General features: G+C 43.3%; 1 protein-coding gene across 5 annotated transcripts in view; it reads left to right on the top strand.

Annotated features, from left to right (window-relative positions):
* The window catches only part of shf (Src homology 2 domain containing F), an 87,984-nt gene that overhangs the window by 63,540 nt on the left and 5,931 nt on the right, over window positions 1-18,513 (top strand). For 2 of the 5 annotated variants that reach the window (XM_031848370.1, XM_031848371.1), the window contains 3 exons: window positions 8,112-8,258; window positions 14,583-14,757; window positions 14,932-15,051. In XM_031848370.1, the coding sequence (XP_031704230.1) occupies window positions 8,112-8,258; window positions 14,583-14,757; window positions 14,932-15,051 (442 nt within the window). The remainder of the gene's footprint in view (window positions 1-8,111; window positions 8,259-14,582; window positions 14,758-14,931; window positions 15,052-18,513) is intronic. The other 3 variants (XM_031848374.1, XM_031848375.1, XM_031848372.1) reach the window with 2 other exon arrangements.

Below are 18,513 nucleotides of genomic sequence, written 5' to 3'. Positions count from 1 at the left end.
TTCTGCACAAAAACATTAATCTTGCCTAAGTCAACTCCTCAGGATGGCTAATTCACCAGTGGATGAACCCTTTCTTTTTTAATTACAGCTGAATGAAAGAAGCCATTATAAATATGCATGGCCCGAAGTCTTCTTGTGGAATACAGTTGGGAAAATAAGTTGCTACTTTTGTGATTAGTTTTTTACACTTGGAAGTGTAAATGTAATCTCACAGAGCAATATAAAAATGATGGACATTTTCTTCATATTGATCATATTCTAGTTTATCTTCCATACTTTTATTTTCATTTCCATGCATTCCTCTGTTGTATTCCTCTCATATTTGCTTTGGGAACACTGCATTGCATTTATAGCATTTCAATAAAGCAAAATTGATTAGAAGTATATGATGCGAGAGAGATTAATCCTTGATGGTGTTTTTCTGTTGAAAGATGAACTTTGTGAGACATCTGGAGGCAGATCATAAGATTCCGCATGTTAAAATGAAATCACCCTTTAAAGCACAAGTCACATAGTTGCGGTCAATATACTGTATATACACCTGTAAGGGACAGTCGTGTCAAGACAGTTTGGGGATATTAATGATTTCTACAACTGCTCTTTTTCTGTGACAGAATGGTGGGAAATATTTGCGCTTCAATGTCTAAAATCCAAAATCAAACCAATCCAAGGACACTAGAGCACCCACAGTGAACGTATTTGTATTCCTGATTCTCAACTCTTGAGTCTTTTTGTTTGAGTCATTACATCAAAATTACATTCATTTCAATATTGTTTTTTTGTCTCTTATGATAGCGTAATTCAAATTGTGATACTTTTTGACGAATTTCCAGCTGGCCTATGTTTGTAGATGTTAACGTTACATTGATTACTTAGTTGCTTCCGGTCCAGGTGAGCCATAGTGACAGCAGCAGCATGGAGGAGTGTGGAGAAACAGATCAGGTGTTGAGCTGGACTTCGCTGTATGTAATATGTTTGAGTGTGTGTGAACTCTCTCATGTGGCATTACATGGAAGCTCATCAATCTCATTTGTGGAAGAAGAAAAAGACTTGAGGGAGTATTTAGTGCATACCTGCAGGTGATGAGCGTTACCAACCTGCTGTACCTCATTAAAGAAGGGAACAGGGAACCTTTATTTTGTGTTGATTTTGCCGATCCCTGTTCACGAAAGCAGTAGCGCTCTGAGAACCCCGAGTCCCTTTAGACAACCTCTCATTTTACTGCAGCAGGGTCTGACGGCCTGACGGATGGTTTCATCTGATTTCACATGGAATCCGACCCGAGGGCATCGATGACAAGCATTCAAAATAACTATACAGAAATACACAATCTCCTCGCTGATTGTCTTGTTTACTTATGTTGGTCATATAGAGGCATCAGAATTAAACTGAGACTGTTTCACAAGCAGTTAAAAGTTCCTCACAGCAGCTCGAAAGATAGTTTAATGACTCGATGACTCAGTAATATGATAAATGTTTAGATCGACGCAGTTCTGACAGGCAGAGCAGGCTGTATGTATGCATGTGCATAAATATCATATGTCTGTCTATTCTTTTATCATCGTTCTTTTTCCTTATTTTTTTTGTCACTTCGTTTCTGTTTCCTGTTTACTTCTGTGTATTCTAGGCACTGAGGTCTTGATAGGAGTCACGCTGCTCTGCCTCTGCCAGTGATTAGTTAAATAAGGGATGCTGCATTCTTAATCACTTTCTTCCTCTCCCTCATTATCTTTCTGTCAAGCAGCACTCAGAGGTTTGTGACGGGCGTTATTCACTAACACATCCGTCTTTCAACTCCCCCTTATACAGACAGCGTCCCTCTTTTGATGATGATTAATTTAATTTCCATTGGATGTCAAAGTGTTGAGAGATAAGTCTTTAAGTTGTCTTTCGAAGACAAAAGCTGCAGTCCAAAAACTCCTTTGATTTATTGTCTTCATTCTGCGTTATGTTTTATTCAGGCAGAAGTAATTCTCCACTATTTGGAAGACATGGAACAAAGAGGAATGATGTGAAATATGTCTTTGGGACGAGGCTTTCGGTGTAGACCGGCCTCGGATCCAGATATGAAGGGGCTTAGAGAAGGTTTCCCACCTTTCAAGGCTTGAGCATGTGTGCCTGCACCCGAGGCTCTGATCTTTGCAATCAGCTTCCCCTCCAATATCAAGAAATGATACATTGCTTCAATATTGAAGTTGTCTGCAGACAGCTTAGAGCCTGCTGTCAGATTTCTCCAGGTTACCCTGCTGTTGTCCTGGAGTTCTTAAACAGCTTTATGAACCGTTGGGTGGAAACTGCCAATCTTAACAGCTGTTTCACAATATGTCTGGTTTCTCAAACCAGGGCCATGTGGGTTTGGTGCTATCAGCATTATCTGAACCTTTGTGTAGTTGTTAGTGTTTTTAGTGCAGTTTTGACGCTACCCACCAAGGGTTGAAAACAATGTATGCATATGTACATTTATTGATGATATGTCATTTCATATAAATTATCAAGGAAAATGTAAACGCATTACATAAACCACCTATTTGTGAAGCTACTTCGTGATCTACTGCAGATGTTTTATACAGAGGATGATAGCACAATATTGTGTTGTTTTACAACAATTTGTGGAGCTTTTATTTCAGTCCAATGCTTGTTAAGTGTTGTAGATAACACGGGTGAAATGGAGAATTGTTAACAAGCTCCATGCAGGTGATGTTGCCGTGTCCCCAGACGTCAGCAATTACGGTAGTATGTAAAATGTTTTGAGGGCAGTTTCAGGTCAGCCTAACTATAACTCCGTGTGCCGTTAAGTTTCAAGAGAGCAATTTTCCTCAGTGATGTTGCTATAGTTGCTGGAACACTTCGTGGCCGTGGAATATCAATGACTAATGATACATGTTCGCTGTTTGGATTTTTATTTCCCTGCAGCTGCGCGGGAAATGAAAGTGTCTGCGAACAAAGAATTAACAGATCATGGAAAAAGATACACAGCCTTACTAAACCGTGGAGTGGGTGTAAAAAAGAAATAGGAGGGTGGATTAAATAAGTACCAAACAATGCCCACGCCCTCCCACCACGGTGTAACATGGTTCGCTATCTGCATAAAAGACTATTTGTCTTCATTAATGATGGGGGAAGGAGAGCAGACTAATGCTCCATGCCACAGCCCTTTTTCCTCCGCTGTCCGTACCGCTGCCTGCGTGCTCGCTCGCCTCGTCACAACACTTGGTTTGGTGTTATTATTCACTGTTGGGCTATCTCCTGACAGGTATGCAATGGAATGTAAATTCCCTGCCTTGTTAGAGTGTTAGGGGGGGTGTGTACTTGTGGTTTGGTTAATCACTCATCCTCGCTGTCCCCCCTACATGCATACATACACACACACACACACAAAGGCATACACACACTCTAGACTGAACCCACACTCACCACAGCCTCTTTCCTCCCTCCCTCATGGCTGCTGACTTGGTGATGGATGAGACGAGAGGTGAAGAGTGAGAAATACACATTAGAATTTCACCGCATGAAGAAGCCTGCGTGTGAGGCCGAGAGAAAAGTGTGCTCGCATGTCCGCCAGTGTAAGCCCGTATGTTTTGACTCACTCACACACCCAGACGCGGACATGCCGCCATTGGAAATCTGAGCCTCGTCACAGCAGGACTGGGATTGAGAGCCATTGTCACTTAATCTCCTTGCCCTCTGTTACCTGCTACTAACTCCTTTCACTTGGCCCCTGGCCAGCGGGGTACCATGCATTTAACACGGAAGATAAGAGAAGGCGCTGTCGCTTGCTCCCTCAGGTCTTGGGGAGCTTTATGGTTTTTTAATGAATCTTCGGGCTTAACGACCCAGAAACCTGAGGCTCAAGTCTAATGTCCTAAAATAAATAATTGATTCAGTTACAGTCCTGCGCGGGTTATTTGCACCTGAGTTAAAGCCAGCTGTTTTGTGGGTGCCATGGCTCCGTTTCTGTCTGCTTGGCTGGTCTGGTTTCCCCCCCCCCACGCTGTCTGTCATTCCTCAGCTCTGTCTCGTCCTCCCGGCCTCGGCAACAACACCCTGCTGATAACCTTCCTGACAGCGCTCTTTCATGGGCCTCAAATGTGTCCTGCCCTCTTTTCCCTGAGCGCTGCCACAGGTCTTATCTTCACTCACACACATTGGCCACACACAACAGCACTGTAAACCTCCCTCACAAAGTATAGGAGCTTCTACGGGAAGCCCCCGTAGAAGCTCCTGCTGGCCGGGCATCTCTAACGCATCTCTTCCTTCTCTCTCCTGATAGAAGAACAGGGAAAAGGCCTTACCGCTTTCATTTTTAATGGCAAAGCAGATCTGCGCTTTGAAAGAGAGCCGGACCGTATAATGTGGCGGATACAGTATGCGGAGAATCACGAGCTGGCATTTCAGTTCCCACGGAGCATTACACATTTGTTATCTATAATGATTTGGGTGCTGACGGAACAAACACGTCTTCAGAAGAGGCTGGTTTTGTTTCCAAGCTCTTCTGTTTACAATGTGCGGCATAAACACTGCAATCTTCCAGCTTGTTTTGAATATTCATGCAATTAGCCGACCAAATTAAGCAGAACTAAATTAAATGCCGTTGGTGGAAACAAGCATTGCTGCTGATTTATGGTGCTGCAATGTTTATAGTGATGAAGTGCTATGGGCTAATGAAAAGCCTGGGTAAACAAATACCTGGCTTTAAAGATAGATCTGCTCCTGGGAGAACAAAGGGGAGGTAAACACGATAAATAGGGACCCTTGTCCATTATTCTCTGGTTCTTTTGATGAACTGTAATCAACATGCAGGCAACAATTAACCAGCCGCAGCGTTTACACCACACGAGCTTACAGAATGCCCACCTCCAGACCGGTGCTCAACCAGGCGGTGTCTAGTCTGAGTGACATCCTGCCAACATCACGTGTTTCCAAAGCAAGCAGGGCAATGCAACGTACACACACAACGCTGTTTTGAAATGTTCCTATTTAAAGTCTTAACATGGCCACTTTTGTGTGCCTAACTTGTATGCCCTCTGTCGGATTTAGAATTGTTAATAGCCTCTATTCCTATGTCAACACTAGGCCTTGTGTACTAATATGGATTATGCAGATCAGAGGTGGCGTATTGATCCAAATGCAGTCAGATGAGATGACAAAGATGTAGTTCTCTTTGGCTGTGTTTACATATTCCCTCAGAAATAGTCCACATGTGTAGGGCTTTCTGTCTTTTGATGACAGAAAAAGAAAACACAGACACTGCTACAAATAATTACAAAAGCCCGAGCCTAATTGTATTCAATAATCGTAAATTCAGACAGCGACTTTCTGTGTTATGCTACAAAGTCTTTGCGTAAAGTGATTTACAGTGGGCAGGCCTACCACTTTAAATAATGACTAATTAACAAAAAAAAAAGATTCACATGACTTAGACATCATATTGTTATTTTATTTTCCTCCCTGATATTCACCGGCGGTCTGTAAAACACTTAACCTGGACCATCCACAGAGCTGATACAAGACGAAATCTGCATCAGCTGTAAGCAGGTTTGTGTGGAGAGCCTTCAGGGTTGATGTGTGAATCAGCTCTAGTGTGCTGCTGTTGCCACCTCAGTCCAGAATTTGAATTTGTCACTGAAGAATGCTATAAGGTGTAAATATGCACTCATCCATGCGGCAATGGGTGGCACCTAGAGTCAATGATGATTCAAAGCCTTGGGGCCAGCAGGATTTTTAAATACGTTACAAGGTGGAGATTCCAGTCACTCCGAGTTTAAAAAAAACTAAAAACACTTAGCTATTGAAGCAGCCTGTCTTAATTTTCACACTGCCAAAATGCTATCATTCAGCTGTGCAACCAAGCGCATCTGAGCCACACTCACCAAAGTGGTCTCACAGTGAGGCTGCAGAGTGGAGGCAGCCTTCTGCTCCCCAAACAATTACACGCTAATCTGCAATGTGAAATGAGTATTAGGCTTTTAATCTCATAGGAAGAGAGTCCCCTACATCACCCCAAAGTAGTGGAAGTTACATTATCTCCCAGAGTTTCTGACCTTCCTGTCTCCATTCCCCACCCTCCAGTCCCACTGGTCCACCACCCGACATCACTCCCATCAGGGTAGACCGCAAGCAGCTCCTCCTTCCAGCCACCCCTCTCTCGATTACCCCTCTGGCACCAGGGGGGGGGGCAGCTATTTAAGTGCTTGTCGGATTGAATGTTTTCCAGTTTCTCCCATAGATCCAGCCCGCAGATATTCTTTCTCATTAGCATGTCCTGTACCACCGCCGCTGCAATTCCTTGCAGGATGGAAGACAGACAAGTTCATAACATTATGCTCTTCCTCCCACTGAAAACCAGCCTGTATGCCAGCCAATACAGCACAGTGCCATACTAATGGTTATGTATGCAGCTGCATTGTTTTCCTCTGAGATAAAGTAGCACTTAGTCAACTCTCTTTAGAGGAGTGTTACTCTGAATCAAAATGTGCCTCTAACTCTGACAAAATGATTGCTGTTATTACTACTGTCTTAATAGGAATCTAGTCTTTAATTAGAAGTTATTAACATGTTGTACTGTGGGTAATTCTATGAGCAGTAAAGGTTCCTATAACCAATGTTGACTAAAACTACAAAAATTGTATTTTTGTAGTTAGTTCGTTAGTTTTGTTATATTTTCCCTTTTTCTTAAATCGTATGTACTTTGGTTCCTGTTGGTTTGTGCTTCTCAGGTGTCTCTTTTCGGGCCACACCTGCAGTGTTTATTCTTTCAGCACCTTTAGCAAGCTGGTTTCACTGTTTCTGATGCTTCTCAACATTGTCTGACATCAGTAGGAACTGAATTAATGAAATCTCACTCATTTTAGTCCCTTGTACTTGTACGTCCATCTACTGCGGTAACATCTCCAGCACCATGGAGAGGGATATTAAAATGTTCTTAGTAGCACCGTGAGTTGCCCCACTTGAGGATCTGTGTTTGATCATTCATGTAAAAAAAGAGTTATGGAATTATACATAACATTTTTAACTTCTGGAGGAATGCTACACTACAGGAAGCTACACTTGCCTTGGTTTCTAACACTATCGTTTTCTTGGGTGACGTGAAAAAAAAACATATCTTAAGCTATTTGACAAGTGGCCCTTGCTCAGTGACAGATATGCTTTTGCAAGGGTGCTCCATTTACCCTGGTACTACCCAGGCAGGACATAAGGAATACATTATTTAAGGGGCGAAGCCCGGGGAGCGTCCACTGCCAGGATGGATGCTCTGCGGTGCATTCCAGTGAAGGATATTGTGTGCAGTGTTGTTTATCTTAATATAGAACCTTATATCTTTTTCTCAAACTCAGCACAAAGACTAACAGCGGAGTGTATGCTGATGTACTGTATCAATGACTATCTGTTGCTGAGCTCAAGGCAGTTTTATGCATTATAGCCTTCACATTTGTGGTGCAGCAGTGTATTATTTGGGCCAGCCTCTGAACTAAAGTCTGTCATGCAGCACGTCAGGCATCCATTCTTGTAAAAGTAGGGATTGAGAACTTTGCATTGCCATGTTTCTACTGTATCTCTGGTGAGATTTAGGTTAGTCATTGTGGGTTCCACTCTGGATTGTTGGATGAGAGTCAAAGGAGAGGGGAAGAGAGGCCAGAGAGCCCAACTTTTCAGGTAGGGTTGGGGTTTAATAGCGCTTTATAGAATCTGAATTTGTCCTTCCAAATCCCTTATTGAACATTTGTAAGTAAGTAACCTTTGACCATTAGTCCGTAGTTCTTTAGAAATCCAGGAATTTTAGATAACCTGGAATCAAATCCAATATGGCACCCGCTATCAGAACCCAACCCTATCTACTGGTAAACTAACTCCACTTCTTTTTCAGTCCTGTTGTTGTATTCCTTTCAGCTACTGCTGATTCTTGGATCACAGTATAAAACGTATCTCTTTCACAATGCTGGCATCTTCTGCCTTAATCTATCTTTCACTTACCGCTTCTTCCCTTTTTCCTCCCCGTTTCCTGTCATTACTTACCTTTCCTCACTCCCTTTGTCGTTGTCCATTGATGCCTCTCTTCGCTGTCCTCTCCTTCCCTCCCATCTCTCCTCCGGTGACTTGGTCGACACTTGCAGTAGAGATTAAAGTGATCAAGGACCTACCGTGGCCCCCTCCCGTGGGGCAGCTCAACACCAGCCCTCCCCTGGTGGAGGAGCTGGAGTCTCCCTCCCAGACAGCTCAGCCCTCGCCAGGACAGACGAGCTGTGACCAGCACCACCATGGTGGGTGTTGTCCGGCGTCTTTCCCATCAATTACCCCCCATTTCCACCCGTCAGTCCATTGATCCATTGATCCATCATCCATCCGTCTAATCCCTTCAATGTGGTTATATAAGTATTTGTTTCTCTGTCTGTTTATCTGATTTTATTAAGGAAGATTGAGTGGTGAAGAGTGTGCATGTGTTCACTAAACCAGTAGCATTTAAGTCTGATTTGTTGCATATCTGCACTTTTACACACCCGTTTTTGTGGATGCGCTGAAATTTAAGGAGGGAATTTAGAAAAATAACTAACCAAGCACATAGCTGGCTACCAAAGACATACATATCGCTTGCAAAGAATATCACCAATAATGCTCCTGCTTAAAATGGTTTCATATATGAACTGGAAACAGAACAGGTTTTAAGGATCATCCTTACAAAACATACCAGCAGTTCAGACAGGCTAGGATAATGTGAACATGTCCGCTTACACTTAACTGGTCAGTGATGACTTACTGACATCTGTGTGATATGACTTTAGGTAGCAGCTCAGTAATTACTGCACTTCTCCATCTGGATTACATGTGGCAGAAAATCACTAATTCTTTTGCAGGTTTTAGGGCTGAAGGCTCATTAGTTTTGATTGTGCTAAACTGCCTTCTGCATGCGTAATTGCCATTCGCTGTGACCCCCATTTCCTCTTGTCAACATACTCATAACATTCCCAGATGTCCCTCTGGCCTGCTGTTCTCTACAACTCATTTGAGTCAATTTCACCTCTTGATCAGAGTCTCTTCACCTCAGGGTTTAGCCTTATTTACCATCTTATCAATCACAATGGACAAGTAATCATCTGTTTTCAACCGATAAAGCCATTAGTTTATTCGTGAAGCCCTTCCACAGACTCGCAATCTTGACTGTTGTAATTACCAGGGGAAAAGAGGGACGTGTAGCAGAACTAATGCCAAGAATGGGATTTCCCCTGGCAAAGTGGGAAGACTTAGAGTGTGAGACCATGTAAGAGGACACCGCTGTGTGCTATAGGCGAGGACAGGGCAAGGAGTTGATTTATATCCATAAATCCATGGGAAAGGTTCTGGTTCCCTCTGTGATGTCAGTGGGTTTAAGATTGGCGTCCAGCTGTAAAGTGATCCTCTCTCTGTCTGAGCCAGTATGACCCCACTCTACATCGTTGGGGTCAGAGGCCATTGTGGCAGACAGAGGGGGGTGATGGCCCCTGTGAATACAGTTACAATGCACTCTCTTGACCTCGGCGTACAGGCGGACCCTCAGTCACACACCAAGACATTAGTCATCCGTTACACACAGGAGTGTTTACGTGCTCTAGATTGGTTCAGCCAGGATAAAGAGCTGAGAGTCTGTATGTGTCTGTAAAGGCTTCTGTGGCTTGCTCTAATGTAGACCAAGAATAAACAATATCCATTACAGTTCAGGGGAGTCTGACTTACCCGTCCAACCTCATTGTCAAAATTGTAATGCGGCTTGACAGGACAGATATTACATCTACATATAAATGGAAGGCACTTTCCTCTGAGTATAATGAAGAAATTGACCGTTTTTTTGTTACATGAATTAATTATCCCACACTTTGAAGCATTGGTATCACCTTCTCCTGCCTCTACTCTAAGAAGACTTAAAAAAAAAAACAGAATAATTAAAGTATACCCAAATTTAATTTCAAATAGATCCACTAGCTGACACTTTGGAGGTTCATTCCTCTGTCTTGGAAAAGCCTAATGAGAGTTTCATTTTTGGATCTATGTAAAAGAAGAAAGCATATTCCTAGATGGTGGAATCATTAGAGATTAACTTCTGGATTCAGCAACAAGCAGCTCTAAAAAATATATTATTAAAAAGCGTCCAACAAATCATTATTGGAGTTCCTGATGCACATAATTAATATCAACATAAAAGTAAGTTATTTCAAAAGCTGCCAGTTTCTGGGGTATCACCACGCCGAGCACTATTTTCAGTGTGCGGTGCATTGTGATGAGATGCAGACCTGTTAATCATTTCACACGTCCTGGCTGGAAAAGTTCATTTTCACATCACAATACGGCGGTCGATGGCACACTTTACCCCTCAGACTAGTCATCCTTTTTGAGACTACCACCATTAGGAAATGATGATTAATTAAACAGCCTAATTAGAGAGATTTGCTCAGGAATGTGTGCAAGGGAACTGGCATATTCGGGTCATTCATAGGCCTCATGTACATTATTCTAACTACGTTTTTTGGTGTTTTTCTTACTTTATGTTTTGAACACCCTTGAAAAGTTTACCATTCCATTTTATAGTGTTTCCTTATTTAAGAGGCTTTTTTGTGATGTTTGATAGTCACTATAAATATCTCTACGTTCTTAAGGCATTATTTCGTCTTGTATTGTGCTGTGCTGTGCTGAATTACATTGCAGCGCTTTGTGTTATGGATTGGTCGGGAGTGTAATCACGGAAATGTCTTTTTGACCTCTGTGTTTATCTGTGTGTCCTCTCCCTCCTCAACCCCTCTGTGTTTTATAGAGCTCTCTAAAGGAAGCCATGTGTTTGAAGGGGGCAGGTCTTTAAGCCATCAGTCACCATCTGACTGACAGTTCAATCTGATACACAGATTCCATTTGCAGTGCTTTACAAGCAACAATACTGATAACACACACAGATGCCCCTGCATATTTACGTACATGTCTTTTTGCGTGCATGTGAAGGTGTGCACGTGTGTTTTCACCTTCTCGTCAGGGTTTTGTTCCCCTCCTGGGCCAATCCTCTCGTCAATCTCCTGTCCGCCATGTCTCAGACCGTGTGCTCCGGAGAATGAGTTTAGCTAACTCCCATTGATATTCAGCCTTAAAACAGAATTCTACAACTTGAAGCGTAGTGTTTGTGAGACGCCTGGCAAATCAAAGAAAACACGGATTCATTCACTGTCGAGCAAATCAAATGAAAGCTTTTGTTTTCGTTTGGAGGCTCTCCCTTCAGGGTAATACTAGACTAAATAAATAAATAAAAGACTCGGCTCTGACAGGGAAGGTTGATGGGGTGAGCTCCTCTGACAATAGCCACTCAGCCCTCTATAGGAAGTGGAGGAAAACAAATGTTGAATCAAGGTCACATAAGGCAGTGATTGTGTTAAATCTGGTAAAGTGTAGGATAGGAATTAGTGAGGGTGCTGGGAGGATTTAAAATGTGACGAGCTGAGGTCAGGCGGATGGCTGAGAGGGCTGTAGATCCACTGAAAGATGGACTGTGCAGGGAAACCAAGATAGCAACATTCATCCTTATTTCACTCCACTGTTTCCAGCTTCAAATGATAAGATCCCTAGAAAAAAACACATTATGTCCAAGTGCATATTTTACCCAATTTGTATGTGGACGTATAATCTACATAGGTTGTGTTTAACAATGTAGTTGCAGGATCAGACATATCTAGAGACTGATAGTGCTGCTTTAGGGTCATCAGAAACAGTGGAGGTAACGGATCAAAGCTGCTACTGCTTTTTCTCTATGAGACGAGCAGACATTCCTCCACAGCCAATTTCCCATTATCTTTTTCTTTCCCTGACAAACAAAAACACAGAGACCGAGAGAGACAGGACTGGAGTGTGTGGGATGAAAGGATCAAAAGAAAAGGTGAGGGGAGGGGGGGAGGGAGAAAGAGAGGAAGGGCCGGACATATGCAAACAGGAAGAGAGAAATTGAAAGCGAAGAAGGGAGTGGGAGAGCAATTGACTGCGTCTTCATGTTGTGGTCTGTCAGCGTTGACGGGGATGAGCGGAGCAAACATGCATCTCCCTTGTCCCCTTGGTCAGTTTCCATGGAAACGCTATCTCTCACCCTTACACGTAGATACTGTATGTTCATCCTACCTGCACCGTATTCCCCCGGCAGTCAGCATGTGGTTCAAATGGACTGTATGGGAAAAGTAGAGAACTAATGATGTCTTCCATGTGGGACTTATGGGCAACACAGAAACATCATTTGACGGCCTGTAGTTCAAGCATCAGACCCCGAGGAAGAGACGCTACAGCTCACAGTCGTCCACGGGTCTGAGGTTAGAGCCACAATTTGCCCAGCACGTCATCCAACAGTACAATTTGGCTGTCGTTTTAAGACTCGGCCCAAAGCCCTATAATGAACAAAAGTGCAGAGGCCAAGATAACAACGGTAGGCGGAGTCATTTGCAATAATCCTTTCCATGAGTTTATGTTTAGGGGACTGCTTCAGAGAGCTGAAGGCCAGCGAGATGAACCTGGAGTTGAGTAGGAGATGAAGGGGAGCACCTGGTGGTCAGAGCTGAAACTGCAGCACTCTGTCTCAATATTCTTAGCTGCTGTTGGCTCATATTCCATCACAGGCAGTGGTCGAAGAAGTACGCAGATCCTTTACTTAAGAAGAAGTACTACTACAACAATTTAAAAATGCTCAGTTTATTGCTTATTCCTTTTATTGCAGTAAAAGGACAATATTATCAGCAAGATGTACTGAAAGTATCAAAAGTAAAAGTACTTGTGTTACAAGATAAATCTGAGGGGTGGTGAGATGACTAATATGTTTTTGTGTGAAATCTGAAAAGTAACTGGTAGCCATAGCTGTTATGTTGTGGAGTAGAAAGTACAGTATTTCTGTAACGGAAATGTAATGAAGTTCAGGTGTGAAGTACTTCGAGACTTGAGTAACACCCATGATCACGACATCTCTGGATGCAGCGTGAGAACAGGTTCACTGTCTCAATAGAAAGTTGGTGATTTTATTGGTCCAGTCAAAAACAACTCTTTTAATTCTATTCATCTCTCTCAATGAATGGTGCCGATAGAGAGTTACTGTTACTCCAACACACTGTAAATGGTTGGCTCTGTAGACAGCATGTCAACAATAAAAATCAAAAGAATAATAATGTATTGTTACATTTACAGTCTCTACAGACGGTCCTATGGTCTCCTGTTCAGCCCACGAGCTCAATGGAACTTGTTGTCTCGTGTAGCCTAAATTGATTGATGGATACTTTCAGCCCTCCCGCTCAGTCTGGTACAGGAACACTTGGCAAACTTACAACTGTTAAGTGTAATGGAATCCTCTGACTGGAATACGGAGTCTAGACGGACCCATCTCCATCGACATGTTGTGGAGAACACAGTGCCTGGCTGTCTGTACAGTACCTGCCATGTTCAGTCCAGGTAGTTAAACACGAGACCAAACGCAAGACTGGTCATTAGCGAGGCAATGGCTATGAGTTTCATACTACATTAACTCCTTCCATCAAAGGCTCAGCTATGTGTTGATCTTAAACATTTTAGCTGCCAACAATCTCCAGCTAAAGCTCGTCATATAGTTGTTGATGTTGTTGCTCGAGAAGCGTGTCAGTGGCTCTAAATGGGCCTTTCCAAAGCCAAGGGGGCTACGGTATCAATCATAGTGATGGATGACGGAGGGAAAATAGCTAAAAAAAACACATGTAGGTAGAGGCACACTGACGACCACACTGCTGCTCCAACCTCCATAACCCCCCCCCCCCCCCAACAGACGTGAGAATTCACTTTCATTCGGCCTTGTGGACATTATCCTCTCTTTTGTTCTCATGTTAGCTTTAGTAAATAGCAGTAAAATTTCTTTCGTGTCCTGATTGGCTGTGGAGTTGCTCAGTGACCTCCAGCAGTCATGTTGTGAGCACAGGTCACCTCCAGCCCCCACATGCCATCAAACACTTCCCTGTGAAGTTGCCAAGACAGCTTATCATGCCCACCGTTGACCGTGAGAGTTTAGAAAAGCCAGTTTAATGTTTAACCTGCAGTACCTGTGCGTGGGATTGTTTTTGCATGACTTTTCCAAGTGGCCTTGTTTGCATGGCTGTGCACATTTGTTTGTGTGTAGTTAGAGAGTGTACGTGGACACACATACTGTAGTATATGCGGGTGTATTTACAGATGCATGTGGTTGTTTGAGTGGTTGGGAGGAAGTTTGCCTGTGTGTGTGTTTTGTCTCAATGGGATGTGTGCACAGTGTGGCAGGATTGATTTATGCCTCCACCACTGTGTGTACATGTTCTTCAGTTGGATGAGTGACACAGAGTGACAGAGTGTGTGTGTGTGTGTGTGTGTGTGTGTAAATGAACAACCTGGATTTCTGTTCACACGCGCACACTCCATTGCTATGTTCTAGTTTAGTAGATATATTTAACAGCAATTTACATCATAACTTTTTCCAATGTTTTTAAGCACACCAGCTTTCCAAGTGACCTTAACCTAAAAGCTAGCTGAGGTATACATATATATACAGTACATGCATATTCTTCCAGATTAAAATGTTTCAACTGTTGCATTTTTCCTGATTACAGTCCAGTTTGATGGTGTGGAGAAGTCTCGAATGTCGCCTACCATGGAGGGGAAAACACGCCCGCTGCAGCGACACTCCAGTGGCTGTCTGGTCAACACCAAAATGTCTTCACTGGACCACTGCAGCTCCTCTCTCGGGGAGCGTGTTGACCCCACCATGCCCCTGGAAGGCCAGTTGTGAGTCAGATCACGATGTCACTTTGTTGTGACTGCATTTTATTGCAAATACACCACTTTGGCCCTTTTTCGTGAGCAGATTTGACCCTTGTTGTTTCATTTCTTTTGTTCCATTTTCTGCCATTGCTTTCTACTCTCTTCTCTCTCATCCCTACTTCCTACTGCTCCCTGTAGCTGGTACCATGGAGCGATCAGCCGAACAGATGCAGAGTCTCTGCTCAGGCTGTGTAAGGAGGCCAGCTACCTGGTGAGAAACAGCGAGACCAGCAAGAACGACTACTCCCTCTCCCTTAAGTAAGGACAACACTCTCTTTCTTTAAATAACATTCTCCAAACAGTGCTGAGATAAGATTAGATTGTAATAAAGGTTAAGTTTTTTTTCAGAGACACGTAGAGCCAGAGAAGTGTAGCAGCTACTCATGCTTACCGCTACCCATTGTGGACGAATCCAACGTCTTGCTCACAAAGGTTCCTTTTACACCTGCGCTCCAATAGTCTGCTGACTCGGCCTTTTTAATATGGTAATCAATTTCACCTTTCAGACCTCTATCTCCCACCTACATCCTCCCCGTCCCTTGTCCTCCACCTCCCCCCGGGAACCCCTCTGACCTCTCCCCGTGGGCTCCTTGATTTGCTGATGTCATGCCCACAACACAGTTAACGTTGCCCTTCATCAGCGCCCCCTGATCCCTGCCGCATACCCAGCAGAGGGTTTGACGGAGCTGCTATGATTGGCTTAGTCTGGTCTGACATTTGGTAGAGGTTGCTTTAGTTTTGAAGGCCCGTGGTGAAGTCACATCCCATTCTTTTTACGGGAATGTGCGCCTTTGGCGGGTTTGGTTTAATGATTTTCTTTGTGTACCAGGTGTCATGAATCATAACCGCAAATTTGTAGCCATCTGAAAACATGCCAAAGTCAACTTTGATACATTTGCTTTAGCCGTCAGCTTTAATATTTTAGTATGTGACAGATAGTCTTTTCACTTTACTTTATGTAAAGTCAATCTTACATTTCCAGGCAGGCTCAACCGTCTGACATTTAGAGAAATCTCCACGGCTCCATGACGACCTTTAGATGAGATGAAACTATAATGTGCTAAGAGTCGTTGATTAGCCTTCGTTATTACGGCAGGCCTCATCTTGCTGGAGGCTTATATTTCTTGGCAGGGAAACATAATGCTTTCCACTGCTCCATTATTGTCATGCTACTGTAAGCTGACTGTCTAACTTCCTGTCTCGGAGGCTGATCATCTGTTTACTTACTCATTGAAAAAAAACTAACAGCGAAGCCTCCTAAATGCTGAACTAGAGACATGCAACAATACAGTGTTTCAGACAAGACGCATGCAAACATTTAAAAGACATTAAACAAGCGTACAGTGCACTGAACACACAACACAAAACACACACAGTATCCAGAATCATATGCCGAGGAAGACAAACAGGAGGAAACAGACCTTGTTAAGGAAGCAATTACAAACTCAAAATGAATTAGCCTCCAAACCCTCCACTACATTTTTGAATATTCTAATTGGGATCTGCCTATCTAGTTGCAAATCTGTCTGCATGCGGTTTCTGGCTACAGGGGCCGAGAACATAAAAGCCTGTTTGCCCATTTCAGTGCGAGCCTCAGGGACAGACGGTAAGAGGGTGTCATTTGAGCACAAACAATAATTACTAGTTTTACGGCAGTTATACCCACAAAGATGAGAGGGGAGCAGACTAAGGATGAACAGACATATAGGTGGACTAGACCCGTACGTACCTCCATGTAGATAGAACAAAACGTTTTTTCTATAGGGGGGCGTTGATATTGAGAGTGATTTTGCTAATGCACTTCTAATTGCACTTTTGGAGCATAAACCGAGAGTGAGATATTTTTTTGTTAAACTAGAAAGTATGAATCCCCCCAATCTCTCTAATATGGTGTAAAAGATGACCTAATGCTGGAGGCTTTACCTCACCAAATACAATTTCTGATTGCTATATTCTTTGAAAGTATTGAGTGGAAGTTTTAAAGGAAGGAAGACCAGAAAGCGCTGGAAATAATATGTGTATCTGCCTTGTGATGCGGATCTGCTCCAAGATCTCATGGGTTTGCCCATGTTCCACCCGTCCACCAAATTTCATGTAAATGCAGAATTTTTTTATATGAACCTTCTTTTTCAGTAATGGTCTCACTTAACACTCATGTAGTAACAACAATACCCATCCCACAGCTGTGCAGCTGACCCTCAATAATGAGCTGCACTATTAGAGCAGATGATAGAGGAGGCAAAGTGTTTCACTAATGGGCTCAGTTGGTGAGGTAGGAGGAAGCTTTACTTGTTGATTTATTTGCCATATACTTGCCACTTCCATGCTTCTCTGACCTAAAGGCTAATAATGGTTGTTTGTCCCCCTGAGAAGCAGAAGAAGAGAAATCATGCAGTGTAGTTTGGTCTGGACTATACTCTTCACCACTTCTCCACATGTGGATGACCTCAGGGACACCCTGAAAGCTTTTTGGAGCTCTAATCAGAATGGGATTCAGCGGTGCCCTGGTGGCCCTAAGCAGACACTTTTGCTTTGCTTATGCCTTAGGCAACCCGCACAGTTGATAGGGCTGGCACTGATTAGGGCAAAAGTCAAAGTGATAAGCTGGGGTGGTGTAAACTTTCATGCCAGGGGCCACAAGGGGAAAATGTATATAGTTTGGGACATGATGCTTTTGATTGCTTTTGCTGCATTTGCTCGCTGAATAGCTGGCAGGAAAGTCGTCAAAAACATTAACATAGACTGTTTCTTGAAGCTTCGTGCTTCTGTGTGTGTAGACTTCCATGTGTATATTTGTGTGAGTCAGCTCCTGGCTGTCACACAATGTCAAATCTTCTGGCTTTGGCATCAATCAGATCAAGCCTAGAAAACAGCGGGCTGATTGGTAGGAATGACAGGTGCCACCACACAGGCAGAGGGTACTCTGAGTTCAGCCTGCTCACACAAGCCCATCTCGAAACCCAAGGTGACGATCCTCCATGTCTGAGGTTGCTGAAAAATGTATAAGGCCATGAGGTGGCACATATGTGTATTGCATTATTGATAAGGACAGACGTCGCTGAGATCTCCAGCCCCAAGAGTCCCCTGGTCTGACGGAAAGCATTTTCTCTCTGTTTTGCCCTCCTGACCCCCTTTTTTCTGTTCACCTGCCCCTCTCCCTTTACCGCTCCTTTTCTCTCTTTTTCTCTCTCTCTCTCTCTCTCTCTCTCTCTCTCTCTCTGGAGAGAAACCCTTTAGGTGTTTGAAACACATTAAACCCTTCACAAGTCTGTCAGAGCACAGTGTCGTCCTGTTTCTCACCTCGCGAGAGAGCTCTGCCCAGCATGTTTCCGCTGGCAGAGAAGAGAAAGTTAGTGAAAGAAGAAAATCCATCTTACAGAGTTTGATGCCACAACACAGACGGAGGGAAACTAAATTGCCAATTGAAAGAACAACCAAAAAGTCTTTGCATCGGCCATTTAAATACTTTCCCAAAGGCCCGTCTTGCTTTTGTTTTCACAGATTTTCCTCTATGTGGCACAGACAAGACAAATGACTAGAAATATTCAATCTGACTTTTTGCAGCTTATACAGCCAATTGAAGCTTTTCATCAACCAGATTGTGATTTTGTTTCTTAAACTTCTTCGCCTGCTTTACACCACTAACCATTTGCTCTTTTTCAATCAATTGTGTATGACAGAATGCTTGGGCTCCTCCCAGCTAGACTCATTGAATTTGGG

Source organism: Anarrhichthys ocellatus, unplaced genomic scaffold, assembly GCF_004355925.1.
Source record: "Anarrhichthys ocellatus isolate YVR2014 unplaced genomic scaffold, GSC_Weel_1.0 scaffold8, whole genome shotgun sequence".
Classification (NCBI taxonomy): Eukaryota; Metazoa; Chordata; class Actinopteri; order Perciformes; family Anarhichadidae; genus Anarrhichthys; species Anarrhichthys ocellatus.
The sequence above is the reverse complement of the archived record's forward strand: the minus strand, read 5'-3'. Positions and strand labels throughout refer to the sequence as shown.